The sequence below is a fragment of the Gossypium hirsutum genome, chromosome A07 (assembly GCF_007990345.1).
Source record: "Gossypium hirsutum isolate 1008001.06 chromosome A07, Gossypium_hirsutum_v2.1, whole genome shotgun sequence".
NCBI classification, from domain to species: Eukaryota; Viridiplantae; Streptophyta; class Magnoliopsida; order Malvales; family Malvaceae; genus Gossypium; species Gossypium hirsutum.
Window position 1 is genome coordinate 20,433,184 of NC_053430.1, and position 25,535 is coordinate 20,458,718.

Genomic DNA, 25,535 nt, shown 5'->3' on the forward strand with positions numbered 1-25,535 from the left:
AGCTGTTTTAGCCGGCGGAAAATATTTAAGTAAAAATTTTTCGGTTATTTGTTCCCAAGTAGTGATTGAACCTAGTGGTAACGAGTTCAACCACTATTTAGCTTTGTTCCTCAATGAAAAGGGAAATAACCAAAGACGAATGGCATCATCAGAAACGTCATTGATTTTAAAAGTGTAGCAAAATTCCAGAAAATTTTCCAAATGAGTGTTTGGGTTCTTGTCTTGCAAACCATCAAACTGAACAGACTTTTGTATCATTTGAATCATGTTAGGTTTCAGTTCAAAATTGTTTTCAGCAACAGTAGGCCTAACTATACTTGACTCAGTTCCTGTTAAAGTAGGTTTAGCATAATCATACATAGTGCGTGGAGTAGGATTCTGATTTACTGGCTCAGCAGCAATCGAATGAGGTAGCGGATTTTCTTGATTTTCAGCCATTTCCTCAATTGTGGTGGAAATATCGCCCTCTTGCTCTTTCTCTGTGTATCTTAGGCTTCGCGTTATTTTTCTTCGGTTTCTGTGAGCTGTGCGATCGATCTCACTGTCAAAAAGCAATGGTCCCAACAGGTTTCTTCTAGTCATAAACTATAAAAACCTGCTAGAAGGAAAAAGAAAATTTAGTAAAATTAACAAAACTAAAATAAAATTTAAATTGCAACAAAATAAATGGCTAAAGTAATAAAAATTAAGCGTTTTTAATATTTTAGCTCCCCGACAACGGCGCCAAAAACTTGATGTGAACAAATCGCGATAAGTTTTATAATTTATGAATGACTATTCTTGAAAACTAACTATTATCACGACAAAGGCAAGTGCACCTATCGAACAGTAGTATAACTTATGGCAAGACCGGGATGTTGAACCCAAAGGAACTAAAAGTACTAGTATTAACTTTATTTTTATTATCTAGTCTAAAAATAAAAGGATTTGTTTTATCTAAACTAATTACTAAACTAAGAATGAACAGAAAGTGAATTGGGGAAATAACTTTTGGGAAACTGAATGATTTGGACAATACCTAAGGAAAAATCCTCCTAGACTTCACTTGTTATTGACTCTAAATTAGACGATTTATTCATTTGACTTGATCCGTAGAAATCTCTAATTTATATTATTATCTCTCTCGAGACTAACAACGTCTAACCCTAGGTTGATTAATTGAAATCTCTTTCTAATTAAAACCCCTAGTGTTGCATTAACTCGATTTATGGATTCCCTTATTAGGTTTCACTCTAATCTGGCAAAATTATGTCACCCTATCTCTAGGTGTGCAATCAAATCCGCTTAATTATGTTAGATCTACTCTTAGATAAGGACTTTTGCTCCTCTAAATAAGCACATCAAAACTTGAATTAATATCCTGGAATATCAAAGCAAGAATTAAGAACACATAATTAAGAACAAAAAAAATATTTATCATATAATTCAGATAATAATAACAAGATCTGTCTTAGGTTTCATTCACCTTAGGTATTTAGGGGGTTTAGTTCATATTTATGAAAGAAAACATCTTAAAAGAATAATGATAACAAAACATAAAGAAAACCCAAGAACTTTTGAAGGGAATTGAAGGGAGATCTTCAGTCTTGAAGGTGAATCCGGATTCTAAGATGGATCAATTGGCTTTCTTCGAGTAATTCCTTGCCTCCTACTCCGTGTCCCCCTTTCAGGTACCTCTTAGGGTGTTTATATAGGCTTTAGGATGCTTCAAAACCCTCAAGAGTGGCCTTTTCCGAATAGGACTAGACTTGGGCTCGACAGGGACACGCCCGTGTGCAAGTGCTTCAACCCGTGTTCGAGTCTGTTGAATAGACACGGGCGTGTGGTCTACCAGTGTAAGAAAGTCCCGGCCGTGTTGATTTCCCATGTTGGCCCATTTTCTCTGTTTTCGGTCCGTTTCTCGCTCTTTTTACTCTCCTATGCTCACCTAAGTATAAAACATGAAATTAAAGGATTAGGAACATCGAATTCACCAAATCTAAGGAGAAATCATCCATAAATGCGTTAAGCCTGGGATAAAAATATGTATGAATTACGGTTTATCAGCATGTGTACCTAATGCATCTCAAAATTTAAACCTTTGATAAATTCAAAGAGTTTGGCGCGAAAATGGAGAAACAACTATGTTTACCTATAAAGACACTTCATTCTGATTGATGTGGGGAATACTAATGAGATGAGTTTTAGGATACCTCATAGAGAATGAGATATTATCCCAATTAACCATGTCGAGGACTCCACAATAGAATAACATGACCAAGAGAAGGAATTGAACTTTATTAGACATTGTTCGATTAATGTTACGTCATTTGCAGCTGCCAGTCTCTTTTTGGGGATACACTTGATTTGTTGTAACTTGATGTAGCAGATTAAACTAGTTTTCACATTTAAGGAGCTTGAATACAAGCATTTTTGTTATATTTTAATTCAATTTCTTTAGTTTTTTTTACATTCAATAAAATGTGCACATCGAGTCTTTTATTAACCTTAAGGGTCGAATGAGGCCTAAGGGAGAGCTAACGTAATTTGTGAGTGTACAGGAGACCATTAGAGGGCATTTCATGTCAATATTGTACATTATGTCACAACATGGGGGATTCGATGTCGCAATATAACGAGCAGAATAGAGAAAGTGAGAAACTGACTTCAATGTTGCGATACAGGCTGAGGGAGTCGCGACATACCCCTGAAGATGACTATAGAGGAACATGCTAGTTGCTATGTTGTGACATAAGTCCTAGTGTATCACGACATTGACTCTGTAATGGGAATAAAACACGAAGTAGGGGTGTCTTGGTAGGCAAAATCAAACTTTAAACTCGAAAATGTCAGCTAGTCTAGGGTTAAGGATGACAGTTACCTGAAGGCTATAAATAGACCCCTTTAGCACATGTAAGGGACATCTAAGTTTTAACCTAGTTTTATTCTATTAAATTTAGTCTTGTTTTCTTTCCTTTTTTGGTTTTCCTAGTTTTAGTTATTTGCTTTCTTCAAGAGATCAAATTTGTAAAGGAGATCAACTTCTTTGCATTCGTGCTTATTATCAGTATCAGTCAAGCTTTTCTTAAACTTTATATTTCAACCTATTCCTTATGATTAATTCTTCCATTTATTCCTTATTGTTTATGAAAGCTATGAAGAACTAATCCTTCTATGGGGGATTAGCGAGTGGAAGCATGATCTCTTAACTATTTTGTAGGGTTATTTAACAGATCAATTGTTTGGGAAAGGAAGAATGTGAAACAAACCCTTGGCTTGACAACCCTAGGAAGTCATCTAGGTGGCAATTAACCTAAAATTGGTATTGTCCATCTGTGAACACATTGATGCAAACCAGTCTGGACTGTGAGGTCGTAAGATAAGTAGTTCTTGCTGACTCATTTTGTTAGTGGAAGGCCGGAAGATCTTGCTAGGGTAGCGACTAGTTGATTGATAAATAACCCAAGATAATAGTTGATTGAGATTCCTGAAGCAAACTAATCAACCCTCTTCAGATTTGATTCCCTTTATTTCTCTCTATCTTTTGCAATTTTACTCTTTTTATGTTATTTTATTTCCTTAGTTTAAGAAACCCTAAAATTATCTCTTATTTTACTTCCATACTATAACTGACTTACAGTATTAATTAGATATTTAATTGTTTAGGTTAGGATTGATTTAATACTCGCCTCCCTTGGGTACGATCATTGAAGTACTTACCTACTTCGTTGTAAAATATATATTACAACTCATCATGTATACTTATAGATACCGTCTCCTAATGCTTCATTTTATTGCAGTATTTACACTTTTGCGTTAGCACATCCAGAGGTGGTCAACACTTTACATTCTGAATGATGTGCCAAGTAAGGCCATACCTAAATACGAATTCTGGCATGGTAGGAAGACAAGCGTAAAGAATATTAAGATTTGGGGATGTCCAGCCACGTAATGGATAAAGATGCTAGAAAGTTGGATTCACAAATAGAGTTGTGCATGTTTATTGGATGCCCTAAAGGAATAAATGGTGGTTTTTTTTATAACCTGAAATAGAAAACAATTATAGTGTCAACTCATGCTAACCTTCTTCGATAAGAGTTACATGAATGATTTGAAACCTCAAAGTAAAGAAGTAATTGAGGAACTTTCGAGAAATACACAAAACCATACAATAATGGTTTTGGAACCAACTACTAATAGTAGAGTTGCAAATGATTAGTAGCATAGGGAGCTTTGTCGCAGTAAGAGGGTCTTTCGTAAGCGTAAGTTCTTCTAATCTGGCGGATTTGTTTTTAACAATAAGTTTGTCAAATAGGATGGTGACCTACTCACATTTGATGAAGCGATGCAAAGTGTTAATTCCAAGCTCTGGAAAATAACTATGATAGATGAAATGGATTCTATGAAATCAAACTCATTGTGGGAACTTGTAGAATTATCAGAAGGGATAAAACCCATAGGGTGTAAGTGGGTCTATAAGAAGAAAAGAAATGCCAATGGAAAAGTGGAAACTTATAAGCCTAGACTTGTAGCAAAAAGGCAAACTTAGTAAAAGGGTATTGATTACAAGGAAGCCTTTTCTCCAGTTTTTATGCCTAAGTCGATTCACATATTGTTATCTATTGTGGCAGCTCTCAATTACGAGATCTAGAAAAGGGATATCAATATAACGTTCTTAAATGGCTATCTTGAAGAAAGCATCTATATGATGCAACTCACCAGATATATAGCTAAAGGAAATAAGTATAAAGTTTGCAAGCTGTTTAGATCCATATATGGACTTAAGCAAACATCCCGTTTATGGAATCAAAGATTTGATCAAGTGATCAAAAATTTTGGAAAAAACGTTGATAAACCTTTGTTTATAAACATATTAATGATGGGAAAATGTGTTTAAAAAAAATCCGGTTTGAAAACAATTTTCTTGCATAGCGAAAAAATAAAAATTTTGAAAATAGATCAATTTGTTATATTTATAGCAATAAACCCTTTACTGAAATCACACCTGTGTTTTCAGCTAGAAGAATCCTTATCATTCCTGGCTTTCAACTGAACAATCGTCTTCACTATTCTTGTAACACGAATTGCTTCGAGTGTGGGCTCGAACGATTCGAATCAAACACAGAACCAAAAATAGTTTTCTTTAATTTCAATGTAAAAGAAAAAATTATTTCAATAAAAACTGATAGAAGTCTTAGTCTGGAAAATAGAATTTATAGTTAGAGAATAAAATTTTCACTATTTTTAGCTAGAATAACACTATCTCAAAAGTTTGTATTTAGCCCTACCGGTGCCATTTATTTATAGGAGGAAGAAGTGAAATCCTTGTTGAATTCTAGAAGTCTATTTCAAATAAAAAATGAACTCCTAATCTAATTAGAAGTATAGGGGGTGACAACCCTAGTTAATTATACTAGGGTTGTCGTCCCTCTCTTTAAACATGGGGGCTTTTGGGTCTATCCCATATTGGGTCCAATTACAATACTTCCTAAACTTTAAACCCAATACTTTATAATTCAATCCAACCCGATATTTAATTTTCTATTTCCTAAAATAAACATATTAAATCAATTAAATTAATTAATTTCCCAAATAAATAATTTTGTCAATCCAAATCTAATTCCATTAAAATCATGATGACTTCACCGTAATAGAATCTATGAGAAAAATATATTTAATATTTCTACATTCAACAAATTCACTCTAACCAAATGATTTATTTCCATTTTTTAACTTCATTTAGTTCCAAAACCATAAATTTATTTCCAGGTCATTTTTATTTTGGAGAAAACTACATTTGTTTCCAAATATTTTTCATTTCTCTATTTTTACCATTTCTATCCATTTTTGCTCATTTGACTCAACATGCAATTCATTTTTTTTTCAACGAGCTAGCAGAAGGATCGATTGGACATATACGATTAGGGCTCAAATAATTTATAATTAAGTTCCATCTTTTTGCCTATTAATTATAAAATTATTTAGTCACAAAGTCATTCCACTATAGTATTGTGACTGAGCTCTCCCCAACAACATTCTATTACAAAAGCAACTCGATTAGTGCTTGTCCAATGACCTTGTCATAAGTACGTTACCCTCATAGGATATACTTAATTTCTTTGGGATAATTTTGTTCTCCCAGTATGATCTTTTTTTATCTCATGGTAACCATTACATCTTTCTTCATGAAAAGTCAATTACTATCAAATAATAATCAAGTCATTCATCACACAAATGAATGACCTGAGGCCATGTTTACTTTTCATCAACCATGTAATGCTAATGAGAGGATATTATTTACTCATATTTCGGGCTATGAATTCCACTATTTTAATTACATTACATATTGCAAAAGTCGTATACCTAACTTTTCAACTTTCGGTTCCTTATTTTGAACTTAAGCTTTTACTTACATCAAAGTATACCAGTCACGTATGCATAGTCCGTCATCTAATCAGGATTAAGGTATGCCACATTTTGAATGTCGCAATTGAATAAATCCATAAATGGAATCAGGATCTATGCTTCTTGGATCCAGTCCGATGTATTGTCAGTTCAGTTAGTCACATCCATGTCTTTATCTTTTAAGACTCATCCGCCCCAATGCCCAAGACAAAGCATCTCACAATAGGAATTGATAGACAACATATTATTCTTTTAATCGGTTTCCTCATTTCCTATTAGACTAATGACATGTTTTGGTTTGTCTACTAATACAATTTGTCTTTTCATATTACGATCCAACCACGTAATACCTCTTAATATTAGTTTAAACATTAGAAAATTAGTGAGCTAATATTTGCATCTATTTTTCTTTGCATGGAAAAACCACATAAAGACATTATATAAAGTATACTAATGTAATCCATGAATTATTTTATTAACCAATTTGTAAGAAAAAATTGCAAGTGTACATAGACGAAAATACTACACTTAGGGCACCAGATCCAACATTGTGATCTTTCTTATTCTATATAGCGATGACATTCTATTAATTAGAAATGATGTAAGGACATTGACATCAGTTAAACCATGGTTAACCCAACAATTTAGTATGAAAGACTTAGGAGAAGCTACCTTTGTTCTACGTATTCATATATTAAAGGATCAAAAGAACAAAGTAACAACCTTATCATAAGCTTTATAAATATATAAGTTATTGGAACATTTTGCAATGAGTGATTCAAAGAAGGGGGCTCAACCCTTTGTTTCTGGCTTTCATATTCCTTTGGAGGACTGTTGTAATGGCCTAAATTCAAGGTTATCGGAACAATGGTTTCGTAACCATAGATTCGATTTAAAGAGAAATTTATTTCAATATTTTTGCTTGAAAATTGATATGATAGGAAAATCGTATGAAAATATTGATAGAAAAATTTTACCAATTTAGTGATTAGATAGAAAAAGAAATTATTGAAGAAATTGGATAAAAACAAGGTATCGAGACCTATATCTCGTAAAACCGAGTCAAAAATAATTTTATAAATATTTATGAAATGTTATTAATGTGGTATTAAAATTTCGTTAGGAAATTTTAATGTTTGGGTAGTCAATTAAATCAAAAGGACTAAATTGTAATAGGTGTAAAAGTTGCTAGAATTATTAAATAGCTTAAAAGTCTAATGAGAAAGGATTTAAAAGGCAATTAGACCCAAAATTTATTTGGTCTCGACGGAAAGGGTATGAAATCAGCAGAAAAATTGATAAATTAAGGGTAAAATTGGAATATTGCAAAATTAACTAAATAAAACTAGGACTAAATAGGAAATATCTAGATTTCTCTTCATTTCTCTTCAATTCCAGCAGCTAAAAATGCCATAGGAGGGTTCTATAAGCTGGTATTTCATAATTTTTGCACCAAGTGAGTTAATCCTTTCCTTTTTCTTGTAATTTTTGTGTTTCTAAGACTTTTACAACTAGGTCCTACAATTAAATTCATTAGTTTTTGATTTCATGGATGAAATTGAAAGTCACCATGGTTGAGTGCTGTAATTTTATGATGAAATAGAATGAAATTAAAGCTTTAATTTGTTTATGAGATGATTTTATTAGGTAATTTCAATAGAAATTGATTTTTAGGACCTAATTGTGAAAATGCTTGGAATTAAAGTCTATTGCTGAAATTCTGATTCCTAAAGGTTGTAAACTAGTTTAAGGTGATAGAATAAAATTTTAATTGAGAAAAATCAGCTCAATTGAGAGGCTAATTGAGTAGGGACGAAATTATCATTTATTAAAAGCTTAGGGGAAAAATGGTAATAAACAGCTTGCACAAAAACAGTTTGGACAGCAGCAGTAGACTAACTTTGAAAAATCACCATAAATTGTATAAATAGAATTAGAAGATGAAAAAATATGGAATTAAAGTTTATTGAGTCTAGTTTCTCATAGAAGAAATAGTGTAAGCAATGAATTTATAAATTTTGAGATATAATGAATTTTATGAGACAAGGTCAGAATGAATTCGGGTTCCCCTGTTCTGATTTTGAAAAATCATAAAAAATTTAATAAAAACAATTATGGGCTTAAATTTATATGTATAGAATCCTTAATGAGTCTATTTTTAATAGAAACAAATGAGAACATTATTTGAATTCTGTATGAAGAGATAATTAATTTTTAGTGAAGAAGGGTCAGAACTGTCGACAGCAGAACAGGGGTGACTTTAAAGAATAAACTTTAATTATTGGATAAACTAAAAATTATTAAAATTTTATGGTAAAAATATATATGAGTCTAGTTTCAAGAAAAATTAACGGATCTTAATTTTGAGTTTTTTAGCTCAAGTTATAAATAATTTAGTGACTATGACTCAAGTAGACAGCTTTGAATGAACTATAAATAATAGTTGAATTATAGAGAATGTTGCATATGAACATGAAATGTATTAAATTGATAAGTAAATTTATTTATTTAGATCCAGAAGATTCAAATACAAAGCTAGATCGAGGAAAGGAAAAAGTTTGGGATTAGTAGATTTTTATTGTTTACAAACAAGTATCAAGGTAAGTTCGTGTAACTTGAATTATATTCTTAAATGCTTGAGATTGTATGTTATTGATGTGAATATGATTTGAGTGTTCATTGTATGAAAATTAATGAAACATTGATATATTTGATAAAATGGGAAAAAATCCCGGTTGAATGAAAGGAAAATTCGATGGATCTCTGAAAAGGAATTGACGGTAAAAAAGATCTAGCCCGGATGGGTGATCCTATCCTGATATAGCCCTCCCGAAGAATATGTGTAAAATGGATTTAGCCTGGACGGGTAATTCGAATTAGGGTCTGAATTTAGCCTGGACTGGTAATTCAGATCCAAGCTCATTAGAGTAATTGTCATTGCAGGGGATTTAGCCTGGACTGGTAATCCCGACAATACTCTATGAGTTTATATTGCAGAGGATTTAGCCTGGACTGGTAATCCCGCTGCAAGGTTGAGGTTCGCGGGAGTGTGCTCCCTGAAATGGATATGTGCGCACATGAATATGAATTTACGGACCCGAAATTGTACAATAAATGTGTACCTCTGAAAATCCATTGAAATTCCGATAAATTCAACGGGATAAATATGGAAAAATAACAAGGAAATGGAAATCATGGTATTGACGAGCTCATCAATCATGGTATATATATTATCGGTATATGGAAATTATTGTACTAACTTGAATGTTGAGTTTGTGCATATTAGGGTAATAATGCATTGAATGGATATAGGAATGTTTATTGTATTGTATTGAAAATATTAGGTAAGTATAATTCTTGTTACATGAGCTTACTAAGCACAAAGTTCTTACCCCGTTTCATTTTTCCCTGTTTTGTAGTGTTAAGAGCTCGGAGGTCGGATTTGGTCGGAGACACATCACACTGTCAACCTCAGGATTTCGGTATATAAAGAAACTTTATTTTGGAAATCAATGGCATGTATAAGCTAACAAAGTAAATGCTAACGTGAAATGAATGTAAAGTTAGCCATTAGTATGGTTAACAAACCCGGTTTTAGATATGTGATGACGTTATCTTATAAATATGCATGAATTTATCTTGAAAATATGTTGAATTGATTTGGTTGATGTGGATTGGTCTCGATTTAATATTGCAGGGAAGGTTAGATATTTATAAAGGGGCTATATTGAATATAAAAAAAATTAATTCATAAACTCCGGTAATGCCTCGTACCCTATTCCGACAATGAATACGGGTAGGGGTATTACAACTATCTTAAGATAGTGGAAGAAAGAGAACACATGAAGAAGGTTCTTATGCTTGGCAGTAGGAAGTCTCATGTATGTTATGTTATGCACACATTTAGATATTTTTTTCTCAGTAGGGTGGGTGAGTCGAAATTGGGTGAATCACAGTCTAAGACATTGGGAAACAATTAAGCATATACTCAAGTATTTATGGAGAACAAAGGATTAGATGCTTGTCTATTTCAGAGGAGATCTCACCCCTACCAGTTATATCGATTCTAATTTCCTAACATGTTGGATTCGAGGAAATCGATATTGAGTTGTGCCTTTGTCCTAGGTGGTGATTCCATAGTATGGAGAAGTGTCAACCAATTGTACTATTAAGTCTACTCTGGAAGCTGAATGTGTGGTTGTTTATAAGGCAAGAAAAGAAACAGTATGGCTTTAAAAGTTTCGTATGTATCTTGAAGTCATTCCTGGTATAGGAACAAGTATCACACTATATTGCCATAACAGTGTAACAATAGCTAATACGAGGAAAACCAGAAACCAGAAGAGGAAAAAACACATTGATAGAAAATATCACATCATAAGGGAGGTAGTAGCTAGGGGTGAGCAAAATTTGATTCGATTCGAAAAAAAAGCGAATTTCAAATTATTCGAATCAAGTTAATCGAATTAATCGAATCAACTCGAATTTTTTTCGAATTTCAAGTTTGAGTCGAGTTGAATTCTCAAATTCGAATAACTCGAATAATTCGAATAAACCGAATATAAACTATATTTTTTTATTTTTTTAAAAATTTTAGGCTTTTACTAATTACTAAACCCAATTACCCTTAAGCCCAAATATTTTACTTTATCCCATTTTTTCCCCACCCCAACCCCAAGCCCGTTTGCCCAAAAATTTATTTTCCCAAAACCCAATTCCTCCCCCAAATCAATTCAAACCCCCATGCCATGCCCCAGCAGCCAATTCCAATTATTTTTCTTATTCTCTCCAGACTCCTCTCCATTTCCACGAAACCTTAAACTCTGTTTTTCTCAAAAAAAAAAACCTAAAATTAAAATCCTTCTTCTTCTTTTAGTTCATTCAAACCTTCAAATTAAAATCCTTACCTCCAAATCGAGTTGTTGTTCCTTCTGACCGAGGCACTTTGTTCTCTTCTATTTTTAGCTCAAGTTTTTGCATCTTTAAGATTTGTCTTAACTCTTGAAACATTTTTTAATTATTCAAGACTTTGTTTTGATTCAATGGTTCTTCATAATAAAAACCCAGACCCGTATGATTTTTTTTATCTGGGTTTACTTGATCAGTCTATTGGAAAAAAAAACTTTTATAATGTGTTATTAAGTGTTATCTATTTCATAGGGGTTTACTAATTTATAAGAATTTTTTTAAAACTTAGTTAATTAATTTTGTATTACTGGTTCAAGTTGTACTTGTAATAAGTAAATTCTCGTATGATTTTATCCTTATGAATTAGCTAATTTTTCTTCAATGATTGAAGAAGAAAAAACCTACAGCAGTGGGCGATGGGGGTTCAGGGGATTTTAGCTTTATCCACTATTCCACTTGATGTACAATAACCCTTAACAAATATGAATTAGTATCCTTATAATGGTTTACTAATTTATATGAATTTTTTTTAAAAACTTAGTTAATTAATTTTGTATTACTGGTTCTAGTTGTAATTAGTAAATTCTCGTATGATTTTTATCCTTATGAATTAGCTAATTTTTCTTCAAGGATTGAAGAAGAAAAAACCTACAGCAGTGGGAGATGGGGGTCCAGGGGATTTTAGCTTTATCCACTTGATGTACAATAACCCTTAACAAATATGAATTAGTGTCCTTATGAATTAGCTAATTTACTAATTACAACCCCAACATATTTTATTAATTACCAAAAACAAAAATTGAACCAGTAACTGCCAATTAACCAGAAAATAGATGTTCATAAAATAATTTGAAAATGAAAAATCTATGTTCGATAGATATAGAATTATAGATTATAGATATTTAGTAAGAAACTGGGCTACCTAACTAGGGGTGACCTATTGATAAGGTTTACTTTTCTAAAAGTAACAAGACACATTTTTAATTGAAATTTCCATCTTATTCTCTTTTTTTTGTTTAATTTATGCTATTGTACTATTATATTGATTAATTTTTAATTTAACTTATTTATTAAGTTTGATTTTAAATCAATTATTGGTTATGGTTAGTGATTGCAACAAATGTTTACTTGTAGATGAGTGATCCAAAGTGAGATGGTTCAACTCAGAGTTCACAAAATTCTTCCCCAAGTAAAGATGATCAAACAACAACCAATGAAAATGTTCGAAAAAAGATTACTCCAAGAGCAGCTTGTTGGAACCATTTCACCAAATTTGTGACTAAAGAGGGGGAGAAGAGAGCAAGGTGCAATACATGTGATGTTACTTACACCATGGAATCAACTTCGGGTTCTACAATGAATTTGAATAACATTTGAAAACATGCCTAAAAAGACCTCAAGGTAATACTTCTAATCCAAAGAAATCAGAATTAGCATTTGTGAAGGTTAGACAAGAAACAACGGGTTTATCAACTTGGGTGTTTGATAAAGATGCTGTTAGAAAAGCATTAGTTTGTATGATAATTGTGGATGAACTACCTTTTAAAATTGTAGAGGGAGAGGGTTTCAAATACTATCTTTCTATAGCATGCCCACGGTTTAGTCTTCCATCTCGTTGGACAATTAGTAGGGATTGTTTTGATTTGTTTAACTCCATGAAGAGTGTGATGAAGAACTGTTTTGAAAAAGATATAAGTAGAGTTTGTTTGACTACAGACACTTGGACTTCATTGCAGAAGATATCTTATATGGTTTTAACAACACATTGGGTGGATGATGAGTGGAGGTTGCAAAAAAGGATTATAAATTTTTTCCCAATATCCGCTCATAGAGGTAAAAGCATAGGCCAAGCCATTGAAATTTTTTTTTGAGATTGGGGGATTGAGAGGGTCTTCACTATTACGATTGATAATGCATCTGCCAATAGTGTTGCCATTGAATATTTGAGAAAGAAATTCAATCATCGAAATGCTTCTTGTAACGCCCTAAAAATCCTGAAATAAAAAAATCCCAAAATCCTGAATTTTCTTTATTTTTTATTTTGATAAAAATTGTGTTTAATATTCTTATACAAGCGATAATTTTAGTAGGTCTTAACTAAGGTTGAGTTCAAGTTAAGGGGTAGAAGAAATTATAATTTAATTACTAAAAGAATCAGGGCTGACAAATAGGTGGGCTTTTGAATAAATGAAGAAACAATTGGACACAGAAGGAGCCTGTGGTGGAGTGGCTAAGTGACGCCACATAACATGTAGTGAGGTGGCGTTAGTAGCTAGCAAGGGGGTTCAAGGTTCGAATCCTAGCTTAGTATTTTTAGAGTTTAATTTTGGCCTTCTAGAAGGATGGAAGTGGCATGAAAATGGACTCCAAGGGGAGTGTTCAGAAGAGAAAATTAAAGAAAGGATCAAGGGGTTATCAGAGAGAAAACAAGAAGTTGAGAAGTGAGGAGTAAGTGGAGCCGAATTGGGAACTTGGGCTTGAAGAATTCGGCTATAGGGTAATAAATAGGTGTCGAATGGGAGGGTTGAAAAGCTAATGACGAATTTCCCTTCACTTTCTGCCAGAAACCCTTTTCTCTAAAAAGCTGAAAACCCTTTTATTTTTCTTTTCTTTCTTTGTGCCGAATCCTTATCCCTCCTCTACTCAATATTTTCTTTGCTTTAGCCAATTCTTCTTCCTCTCTTCTTTGGTGTTGAGTAATCAATTGTTTCCAATCAAATCTCTAAGAGCCGAATACCCTTGGTGCTGCCACTACTCTTTCCACCCAGTCGGTTCTAGTGTAAGTGTTTGCTCTTCCAATCGGTTTTTGATAAGTATCGAGTATTTGGTCCTTCACTTCTTTCTAATCGACTTTGGTAGGAAATTAGTGTCAGATCTCAGTTTTGGATTCCTACCGATTCGCTCTTCAGATCTGAGAAATACGCGTGTTTACTGATCAAAGTAAAAGCTAGTAAAGGCTTGGCGTTTAGGTAAGGTTAAGATGAGATTTCGGCTTTTGGTAAAGTAATCGATAAGTACATGTGATTAATCTTTGAGTGATATCGATTGTAGGTTTGGGCTAAGGAGATCGCACCACGTTTGCTTACCAGATGTGTACATACACTGCACACCAATATGTATTGGCAAAAGCCGAAATGCCAAAAAGCCGAAAAGTCAAAAGTTTGGCTACAGTAGCCTTGCGAGTGCGCTACCACTCGTAAAGGGGAGATTGATAGGTTACTTGAGGCCCACGGGCGATTCCGTGAACTTGGGTTGTGATTTGGCCATATGGGTCGAAATGGGCTAAATGGGCCCGATGGGATGTTGGGCCCATAATAGGCAGAAACTGAATGTTGATGTTATGTGATAGAAACTTGCATGTGAGCATGAATATGAATGTTAGGCCATATAAGTGTGATTTGGGCCTAATGGGCCATATACAGGTGATTTGGGCCTAATGGGCTATATGAATATGATTGGGCTTAGTGGGCCAGATACAGGTATGTGAAATTGTTTGGGCTTTGTAAGGGGTTATTGGCCTAGTATATGATATCCACGTAAGATATAATTAATATATAGCGACCGTAGACAGGTCAAAGGGGTTAAGGTGTGGTAACGGGTATATACATGTCTAGGATTGGATCTAGGGAGAGCTTGGTACTTAAGCGGTCTTAATAACCTACCTCCTCTTCTCTAAAATCCTACCTGGTGCATAGTATTCGTTCATTTTAGCTCGTGGGACTTGTTAATGGGCCAAGGTAAGTGAAAACCATAATTAAGGAAAAATTACCGAAACAACCCTAAGGGCAAAAAAAAGACCAAATTACCCCTAAGTGCTGAATGTAAGTTTTATGGATGTGACATGCATACATATGACATTCTGCTTAGGTTACATATGGGTGGGAATTATGGAACGGAGGAAGTATATGAGGATCGCATGGTTGCTTGACAATCGTGGATCCACTGACGGCTTTTAAAGCCCAATATGTAAATGAAGGTAGTTCCGCAACCGGGCTACCATAGTGTATAGGTTGGGTGGGTTGATATTTATATCTCCACATGGTGTGACGGGGGACGGAGCTGGTGTGTATCGGATGGATAATTTGGATGGAATTGCATTGCATGATTGATGAATGATTTTTATTTTTATTTTGAATGCTTGTTTTTGCCGAGGGTTGTACACACTGAGTTTACGAAAACTCACCCCCTCTTTTATTTTATTTTCAGGTGATGTTCAGTAGAAGGTTCGATGTTTGGAGGGACTTTGGTGGCCAGCTAGCAAGATGTTTTGGACTTGGGTTTTTTTTAGCATTTAAGTTTTTATTTCTTTTTAAGTATGTTTCAGACCAGATTGTAATAAGGCTTTCATTATGTTATTATTGCTTGAATTGTTGTTATTAATTTTCACTGTAATTACAAGAAGTTAAACATGGGTTTTCTAAATTATAGTGTGTTTCTACATTTTCGCAATTAAATTCTTAAATATTAAGTTTTCTTAAATCAAATATTTTAAACAAGGTTTTCGCAACTGAAAGGTGTTTTTTTTCCTAAAAGTTAATCAGGGATTCTTTCAATTTTAGAAGGGTTTTCAATGGAAACATGATTTTAGCTAAAACACTTCAATGTGACACTCCAGATTAGGCCATAGCATTTGGGCTGGGTTTAGGGTGTTACATTTAGTGGTATCAGAGCCAGGTTGTAAAACTCGGGCTTTGAAGTGGGCCTTATTACTATTTGGTTTCTTTTTTCGTTTAAAAAAATTAGATCACACTATTATGGAAAAGGGAAATGTTGTTGAGCGATACACCGAGTCTCCGACGTCGAACCAAGTAAGTACTTTTATTTATTTAAGTTTATTTAAATTGTTATATAGTAGATAGTTAGAAGGATACTTTAGATGATTGTTAGAATGGAACTAAAGCCCGTAGGATCTGAAAACTGTTGGGGATTTTTGAAAACAATCTTCTCTTTAAATATTTTTATAAAACATCGGTGTAAGTATTAAACTAACTAAAACTTCATAAAATTTTAATCCAGATAATACATGAATCGACGATGAGTGCTAGAAGAGGTGCAAGGGGCCGTGGCCGAGGCAGCGGAAGTGCTAGGGCTGAATAGTCGGCATCGGGCCATATGTCCAATGTTGGAGTAGAAGAGGCTCTGGCCTCACCTGTGGCTGGGAATGGACAGTATGACCAGGCCGCGGGAGAAGATGTTTTGTCGTAGGCAATGCTGAGAATTTTGGAAAGGGTCGCTGGGCCCAATAATGGCAACGAAAATCGGGGGTCCATTCCAGAACGACTTTGATCGAACGGGGCTGAGATCTTTAAGGGTGTGGCTGGCGTGGCTCCTAATGTGGTGGAATATTGGTTGGAGGGCACTGAAAGGATAATGGAGGATTTGGACTGCTCACCTGACCAAAAGTTGAAAAGGGCGATGTCATTACTTAAGGAGGAAGCCTACTAGTGGTGGTTGACAGTTAAAGAGGGCACCCAACTGGAGTAGGCCACCTGGGAGTTTTTCAAGGCTACATTCCAAGGAAAGTATATGGGTGCAAGCTTTGTGGATGCTAGGAGGAAGGAGTTCCTGAACTTGACCCAAGGAAACAAATCGGTGGCGGAGTATGAGGCAGAGATTCTATGCCTTAGTAGGTATGCAAGGGTAATGGTGGCAACGGAGTATTAGCGTTGCGTTAGGTTTGAGGATGGGCTTAGAGATAGCCTCAGGGTACTGATAGCTCCACAAAGAAAATGAGTTTTCTCGGAGTTGGTGGAGAAAGCAAAGATAGCGGAGGAGGTAAAGCGCATTGAGCCCCTAAAACGGGAGAAGGAAAGGGGTAAGAATAAGAGGGAGGCTGAGACCCCAGGTGTTGGACAAAGGCCTAGGACTAGGGCCAGAAATAATGGGCCAATTAGAGCAAGGCCCTCTACTACTAATCCAGGGGTGCCACATTGTGCTGATTGTGGGAGAAGGCATGGAGGCGAGTGTTGAAAGGGAATGGGAGCTTGTTTCGCTTGTGGGTCTATGGAGCATAGGATCAAGGATTTCCCTCAAACGCTAGGTCGAGAGCCAGTAATGGGTCAATGAGGTGCTCAGCCACCAGGGGGTAGACAGCTGCCGCCAAGGGGTCGTGGACAGGCCAGGGGCGGTAACAATAATGGACGTGGATGCGGAGCACCAGCCAGAAATACAAGCCATGCTGAGGAGAGACATCTAGCTTTGGTTTATGCTACTCATTGCCGAGAAGACAGGGATGCCCCAGATATGATAACGGGTATGTTTCTTATATATGAGTTACCTTACACAGCCTTGATTGATATTGGATCGACGCATTCATATGTTGCATGCAATAAAACTGAGTCTTTGAGTGATATGTTTGAGATTATTGCGAATGAGATGACTGTGATAAGTCCATTAGGGCAGTCAGTAGGAGTGAATAAGTTGTTTAGGGACGTACCCTTAGTGGTCCAAGGGGTTACCTTTTTAGCGGATTTGATGGAACTGTCGTTTAGCGAATTCGACTTAATCTTAGTTATAGATTAGCTGGTGAAGCATCGAGCCACTTTGGATTGCACTGCAATGCGAATGGTGTTAAGAATGGCAGAGGATAAGGAAGTGGTGGTGTTTGGTGAATTTCGGAACTACCTGTCGAACGTGATTTCAGCATTAAGGGCTGAAAAGTTAGTACGAAAAGGATGCTAAGCCTTTTTGGCTTATATTAGTGATACGGAGGCTAAGAGCCTTACTGTTAAGGAGTTGTGAACAGTTAGGAAAATTTCAGATGTCTTTCCCGAGGAGCTGCTAGGGTTGCTACCCAGTAGGGAAGTAGAATTTGGAATCGAGTTGTTACTTGGGATGGCACCGGTGTCTATCGCTCCTTATCGGATGTCACCAAAAGAGTTGGTGGAACTTAAGGCACAGATTTAGGAATTGTTGGATCGAGGATTCATCCTACCAAGTGTGTCCCCATGGGGAGCACTGATGTTATTCGTGAAGAAGAATGATGGAACCCTACGAATGTGCATCGATTATCGACAGTTAAACAAGTTAACTATTAAAAACAAGTACCCTCTATCGAGAATTGATGATCTTTTCGATCAGTTTAGGGGAGCTTCTATTTTCTCGAAGATTGATCTGTGTTCGAGATATCACCAATTGAAATTGAAGGAGGTAGATGTTCATAAGACGACTTTCAGAACTCGTTATGGGCACTACGAGTTCTTAGTGATGCCATTCGGGCTGACAAACGTACCTGCCGCTTTCATGGATCTCATGAATCGGGTCTTTCAACCCTACTTAGATCGGTTCGTGGTAGTTTTTATAGATGACATTTTGGTGTACTCAAAAGATGAGGATGAGCATGATGCACACTTAAGGATTGTGTTGCAGACTTTGAGGGAAAGCAGCTGTATGCCAAATTCAGTAAGTGTGAATTTTGGCTAAGGGAGGTTACGTTTCTAGGACATGTGGTGTCAGCTGAGGGGATTAAGGTGGATCCTCGAAAAATTGAAGCGGTGTTAGACTGGAAAACACCCAAGTCGGTATAAAAAATCTGAAGTTTTCTAGGCTTGGCAGGATATTATAAGCGGTTTGTTGAGGGCTTTTCGGTAATTGCTGTACCCTTAACTAAGTTGTTAAGGAAGGAGGTACCGTTTGTTTGGACATATAAGCAGCAAGAGAGTTTTGGAAAACTCAAGGAAGTTTTTACTAAGGCCCCTGTGTTGATTCAGCCAGTACCTGGGAAGGAGTTTACGGTTTATAGTGACGAATCACATGTAGGCTTAGGTTACGTATTGATACAAGAAGGAAAAGTGGTTGCATATGCATCACGACAACTTAAGACTCACGAGGCGAATTACCCAACCCATGATTTGGAGCTAGCTGCGGTGGTGTTCGTACTTAAAATATGAAGGCATTACTTGTACGGGGAGAAGTGCATAATTTATTCAGACCACAAGAGTTTTTCAGTACCTCATTACCCAAAAGAAGCTAAACCGTAGGCAACGTAGGTGGGTGGAATTATTGAAGGATTATGATTGTACGATTGAATACCACCTTGGCAAAACGAATGTGGTAGCCAACAGGTTAAGTTGTAGGGCTAAGATAGACTTGAGAGCTATGCTCGCCCATTTAAGTTTGTTGGATGATAGTACCTTATTAGTTAAGCTTCAAGTAAAACCGGTGTGGGTCGAGCAGATAAGGAGTAAGTAATTAGTGGATGAGACTTTGAGTGCTCGTTATAAACAAGTGGAGAGTGGAGATACATCGGACTTTGAGATAAATAGTGAAGGTCCATGGGAGAATGTGTTTACCAAAGGACGATGATCTAAGGCAGTCTGTTCTACAGGAAGCACATAGCAGTCTCTATGCAATGCATCCTGGCGGAAACAAGATGTATCAGAATTTGCGTGAGCTTTATTGGTGGCCTGGACTTAAGCGCGATGTTATGGAGTTCGTAGGTAAATACTTGGTTTGTCAAAAGGTGAAAGTGGAACATCAGTTGCCTTCGAGATTGCTTCATCCGGTGAAGATTCCACTCTGGAAGTGGGAAAGGATCACTATGGACTTTGTTAGTGGGCTACCTTTGACGCCTGCTAAGAAAGACTCATATGGGTTATAGTGGATCGGTTAACCAAGTCTGCCCATTCTGTATCGGTTCACACCAATTACTCGTTGCAAAAGCTGGCTAGGCTGTATGTGGTTGAGATTGTAAGATTGCATGGAGTGCCAGTCTCCATAATATCTGATAGGGACCCATGTTTCACTTCGTGATTTTAGAAGAAGCTGCATGAGGCGTTGGGTACTAGGTTGAATTTCAGTATGGCTTTCCACCCTCAAACTGATATATAGTCGGAAAGGATGATCCAAGTATTGGAAGATATGTTGAGGGGATGCGTGATTGAGTTCAGAGGTAGCTGGGAGGACTATTTACCGTTAGCCAAATTCGCGTACAATAATAGTTATCAAGCAAGCATTGGGATGGCTCCATACGAGGCACTGTATGGGCAAAGGTGTCGAGCTCCAACATGTTAGACAGAGTTGGGCGAATGGAGAGTTTTGGGCCCTGAGTTAGTAGCCGATACTGAGGATAAGGTAAAATTGATTCGAGATCATTTGAAGGAGGCCTCGGATAGGCAGAAGTCATATGTTGACCTTAAGCGTCGATAGATAGAGTATGCCATGGGAGACTCAGTTTTTCTTAAGGTGTTAAGGTTTGGACGTAAAGGAAAGCTAAGCCCAAGGTTCATTGGGCCATATCGGGTTGCAAGATGGATTGGGCCAGTCGCTTATCAGCTGGAATTACCTCTTGAACTAGGCCAGATCCACGACGTGTTCCATGTTTCTATGCTGAGACGATATCGCTCGGATCCTTCCCATGTCATGGCGATTGAAGAAATCAAGGTCAGACCAGACCTAACTTTCGAGGAAGAGTCTATACAAATAATTGGTCGTGATGTTAAGGTACTGAGAAGGAAGTCCGTTCTATTAGTCAAAGTGCTTTGGCGTAATCACAAGGTTAAGGAGGCTACTTGGGAACCTGAGGAAGCGATGCGATGTCAACATCCTTAACTGTTTGAATCAGGTGAATTTCGAGGATGAAATTTCTCTTGGGGTGGTAGAGTTGTAACGCCCCAAAAATCTCGAAATACAAAAATCCCAAAATCTAAAAATCCCGAAATCTCGATTTTTTTTATTTTCGATTTTGATAAAAATTGTGTTTAATATTCTTCTCCAAATGATAATTTTAGTAGGTCTTAGCTAAGGTTGAGTTCGAATTAAGGGGTAGAAGAAATTATAATTTAATTATTAAAAGAATTAGGGCTGACAAATAGGTGGACTTTTGAATAAATGAAGAAACAATTGTACGCAAAAGGAGCCTGTGGTAGAGTGGCTAAGTGATGCCACATAATGTGTAGTGAGGTGGCGTTAGTAGCTAGCAAGGGGGTCCAAGGTTCAAATCCTAGCTTAGTATTTTTAGAGTTTAATTTTGGCCTTCTAGAAGGATGGAAGTGTTTTGAAGATGGACTCCAAGGGGAGTGTTCAGAAGAGAAAATTAAGGAAAGGATCAAAGGGTTATCAGGGAGAAAAACGAGAAGATGAGAAGTGAGGAGTAAGTGGAGCCGAATTGGGAACTTGGGCTTGAATAATTCGGCTATAGGGCTATAAATAGGTGCCGAATGGGAGGGTTGAAAAGCTAATGACGAATTTCCCTTCACTTTCTGCCAGAAACCCTTTTCTCTAAAAAGTCGAAAACCCTTTTTTTATTTCTTTGTGCCGAATTCTTATCCCTCCTCTACTCAATATTTTCTTTGCTTTAGCCGATTCTTCTGCCTCTCTTCTTTGGTGCTGAGTAATCAATTTTTTCCATTCAAATCTCTAAGAGCTGAATACTCTTGGTGCTGCCACTACTCTTTCCACCTAGTCGATTCTAGTGTAAGTGTTCGCTCTCCCAATTGGTTTTTGATAAGTATCAAGTATTCGGTTCCTCACTTCTTTCTAATCGACTTTGGTAGGGAATTAGTGTCAGATTTAGTTTTGGATTCCTTCCGATTTGCTCTTCAGATCTAAAAAATACGCGTGTTTAGTGATCAAAGTAAAAGCTAGTAAAGGCTTGGCGTTCAGGTAATGTTAAGGTGAGATTCCAGCTTTTGGTAAAATAATCGATAAGTACGTGTGATTAATCTTTGAGTGATATCAATTGTAGGTTTGGGCTAAGGAGATCGCATCACGCTTGCTTACCAGGTGTGTACATACACTGCACACGCATTATCTACGGGTAAAAGCCGAAATGCTGAAAAGTCGAAAAGCTGAAAGTTTGGCTACGGTAGTCTTGCGAGTGCGCGAACACTCGTAAGGGGGAGATCGATAGGTTGCCTGAGGCCTACAGGCGATTCCGTGGACTTGGGTTGTGATTTGGCCATATGGGCCGGAATGGGCTAAATGGGCCCGATGGGCTGTTGGGCCCATAATAGGAAAAAACTGAATGTTGATGTTATGTGATAGGAACTTGTATGTGAGCATGAATATGAATGTGAGTAGGCCTCACGGGCCATATAAATGTGATTTGAGCCTAATGGGTCATATACAAGTGATTTGGACTTAGTGGGCCAGATACAGGTATGTGAAATTATTTCGGCTTTGTAAGGGGTTATAGGCCTAGTATATGATATCCACATAAGATTTAATTAATATATTGCGACCGTGGATAGGTCAAAGGGGTTAAGGTGTGGCAACGGGTATATGCATGTCTAGGATTGGATCTAGGGAGAGCTTGGTACTTAAGCGGTCTTAATGACCCACCTCCTCTTCTCTGGAATCCTACCTGGTGCATAGTATTCGTTCATTTTAGCTCACGGGACTTGTTAACGGGCCATGGTAAGTGAAAACCATAATTAAGGAAAAATTACCGAAACGCCCCTAAGAGCAAAAAAATGACCGAATTACCCCTAGGTGTTGAATGTAAGTTTTATGGATGTGACATGCATACATATGATATTTTGCTTAGGTTGCATACGGGTGGGAATTATGGAACGGAGGAAGTATATGAGGATCGCATGGTTGCTTGACAACCGTGGATCCACCGACGGCTTTTAAAGCCCAATATGTAAATGAAGGTAGTTTCGCAACCGGGCTACCATGGTGTATGGGTTGGGTGGGTCGATATTTATATCCCCACATGGTGTGACAGGGGAAGGGGCTGGTGTGTAGCGGATGGATAATTTGGATGGGATTGCATTGCATGATTGATGAATGATGTTTTTTTATTTTGAATGCTTGTTTTTGCCAAGGGTTGTACACATTGAGTTTACGAAAACTCACCCCCTCTTTTATTTTATTTTCAAGTGATGCTCAGTAGAAGGTTTGATGTTTGGAGGGACTCTAGGTGGCCAGCTAGCAAGATGTTTTGGACTTAAGTTTTTTTTAGCATTTAAGTTTTTATTTCTTTTTAAGTATGTTTCAGACCAAATTGTAATAAGGCTTTCATTATGTTATTATTTCTTGAATTATGTTATTAATTTTCATTGTAATGGCAAGAAGTTGAACATGGGTTTTCTAAATTATAGTGTGTTTCTACCTTTCCGCAATTAAATTCTTAAATATTAAGTTTTCTTAAATCAAATGTTCTAAACAATGTTTTCGCAACTAAAAGGTGTTTTTTTTCCTAAAAGTTAATCAGGGATTCTTTCAATTTAAGAAGGATTTTCAATGGAAATACGGTTTTCGCTAAAACACTTCAATGTAACACACCAGATTCGGCCATAGCGTCTGGGCCGGGTTTGGGGTGTTACATTTCTATTGCAAATGGAAAATTTATTCATATGAGATGTGTTGCACACATTCTTAATCTCATTGTGCAATACGGTATTAAGGATGCTTCTGTGTCTGTGGATCGAGTTAGTGGTGCTGTGAGGTATATAAGAGCATCACCACCGAGGTTGACAAAATTCAACCAACGGGTAAAAGAAGAAATGATAGATAGTAAGGCTCAATTGTGTTTACATGTGCCTACTAGATGGACTCAACATATATGATGTTAAAGGTGGCCGAAAAATATGAGCGTGCAGTTGAATCATATGTACGTGATTACCATAACTTTTTTCTTGATCTTACTGCTGGAGATGGAGTTCCTATGTTTGATGATTGGGAAATTGTTCGAAGAGTTATAAAAGTATTGGAGCCTTTTTTATCATCTTACATTGAAGGTGTCTGGATCTTTGCATGTTACCTCTCATTCACTTTTTGAAGTATTGACGGATGTGCATTGTCTTTTGGATGGGTGACAAGATTGTGGAGATTTAGACATAATTTCTATGACTTCCAAAATGAGAGAGAAATATAATAAGTATTGAGGTGAAGGAAACAAGATTAACATGCTAGTTTACTTAGCGGTCATCTTTAATACGCGATGTAAAATGAGTTTTTTGGACTTTGGGGTCAACTTGTTTTTTTCTAATGTTGCTAATGACATTATGAAAATGATTGATAAAGAATTGCATTGCTTGTTCAATGAGTATTCTTCTAATGCCAGGAGAATTGAATTGTTTGAAGGTAGATCTAGTTCTTCGACAAATCTTTGCAGTTCAATGGAAATAGATTAGTCAGAAATGAAAATGGGCTTGGCCAAACAAAAATACCTTAAGAAGAAGAAACAAGTTGGATTAGAAAGAAAATCTGAGTTGGATAGATATTTGGGTGAGGATGAAGAAGTAAATAATTCAAGTTCATTTGATTTACTATTGTGGTGGAAAATAAACAGTCCTAGATTCCCTATTCTTGCACAAATGGCTCGAGATATTCTTGCTATTCCTATCTCAATAGTTGCCTCGGAAAGTGCATTTAGCATGGGTGGACGTGTTCTCGATAGTTTTAGAAGTTCTCTAACTCCTCTCATGGTCGAGGCTTTGGTTTGCACACAAGATTGGCTTCGGAAATCTAATGATGCCATCAATCTTGAAGATTATGTTGATGAACTTCAAACCATGGAAGACGGTAATATATAAATTTTAATTTATAAAATAAGCTTTTGTATTATTTATTTTAGTAACCATTCCCATAATTTAACTAACACTTTTATTTTTAAATTTGCTAGATTTATTCAAAATACCCGAAGATCAAGAAGGTAATATACTTAGCATTAGTTTATAAAGTTAAATGTTTATTTTTTTTTGCAAACATTTTTTATCATTTAACTAACTCAATCAATACTTTTACTAGATGTTTCAAGATTATCAATGGTGATTTAAGCACAAGAAGTTAAACTATTCTATAATGGTTTTTGAACTGATGTGTTATTGTTATTAGTTTGGTTTGGTTAGTTATTGTTGTTGGATAATTGAGCTTTTGTTGTGTTCTTTTTTTTTTTTGGACTGGTGTAGGTTTCTATTGTATTTTAGACTTTTGCTTATGTTTTTTTTACTACAATGTTGTTGTATTGTTTTTGTTGTTTATTTGGACTCATGAAGAAACTTAAACTATTCTATAATGTTTTTGAACTGATGTGTTATTGTTATTAGTTTGGTTTGGTTTGGTTAGTTATTGTTGTTGGTTAATTGAACTTTTGTTGTGTTCTTTTTTTTTTGGAGTGGTGTAGGTTTCTACTGTATTTTGGACTTTTGCTTATGTTTTTTTTATTATAATGTTGTTGTTTACTTCGACTCATGCTGTTTACTTTGACTTTTACTTATGTTTTTTTATTATAATCTTGTATTTTTTTGTTGTTTTTTTGGACTAATGTTGTTTATTTGGGTTAATGTTGTGTTGCT

At 36.0% G+C, this 25,535-nt stretch overlaps 1 protein-coding gene across 1 annotated transcript; it reads left to right on the top strand.

Annotated features, from left to right (window-relative positions):
* The first annotated feature begins 19,573 nt into the window (after nt 1–19,573).
* LOC107955904 (uncharacterized) lies at nt 19,574–20,304 on the top strand. The gene is made up of 2 exons (XM_016891687.1): nt 19,574–19,795; nt 20,122–20,304. Exons 1-2 carry the CDS (start codon nt 19,574–19,576, stop codon nt 20,302–20,304), a joined length of 405 nt encoding a protein of 134 aa, XP_016747176.1.
* Nucleotides 20,305–25,535: the final 5,231 nt, after the last annotated feature.

Bases quoted from the DNA above. Each gene is read 5' to 3' on its own strand.
- LOC107955904 (XM_016891687.1), top strand. From the start codon at position 19,574: ATGTGTTTACCAAAGGACGATGATCTAAGGCAGTCTGTTCTACAGGAA. The intron at 19,796-20,121 runs GTGAAGATTCCA...ACTGATATATAG, and splicing joins CTTCGAGATTGCTTCATCCG to TCGGAAAGGATGATCCAAGT.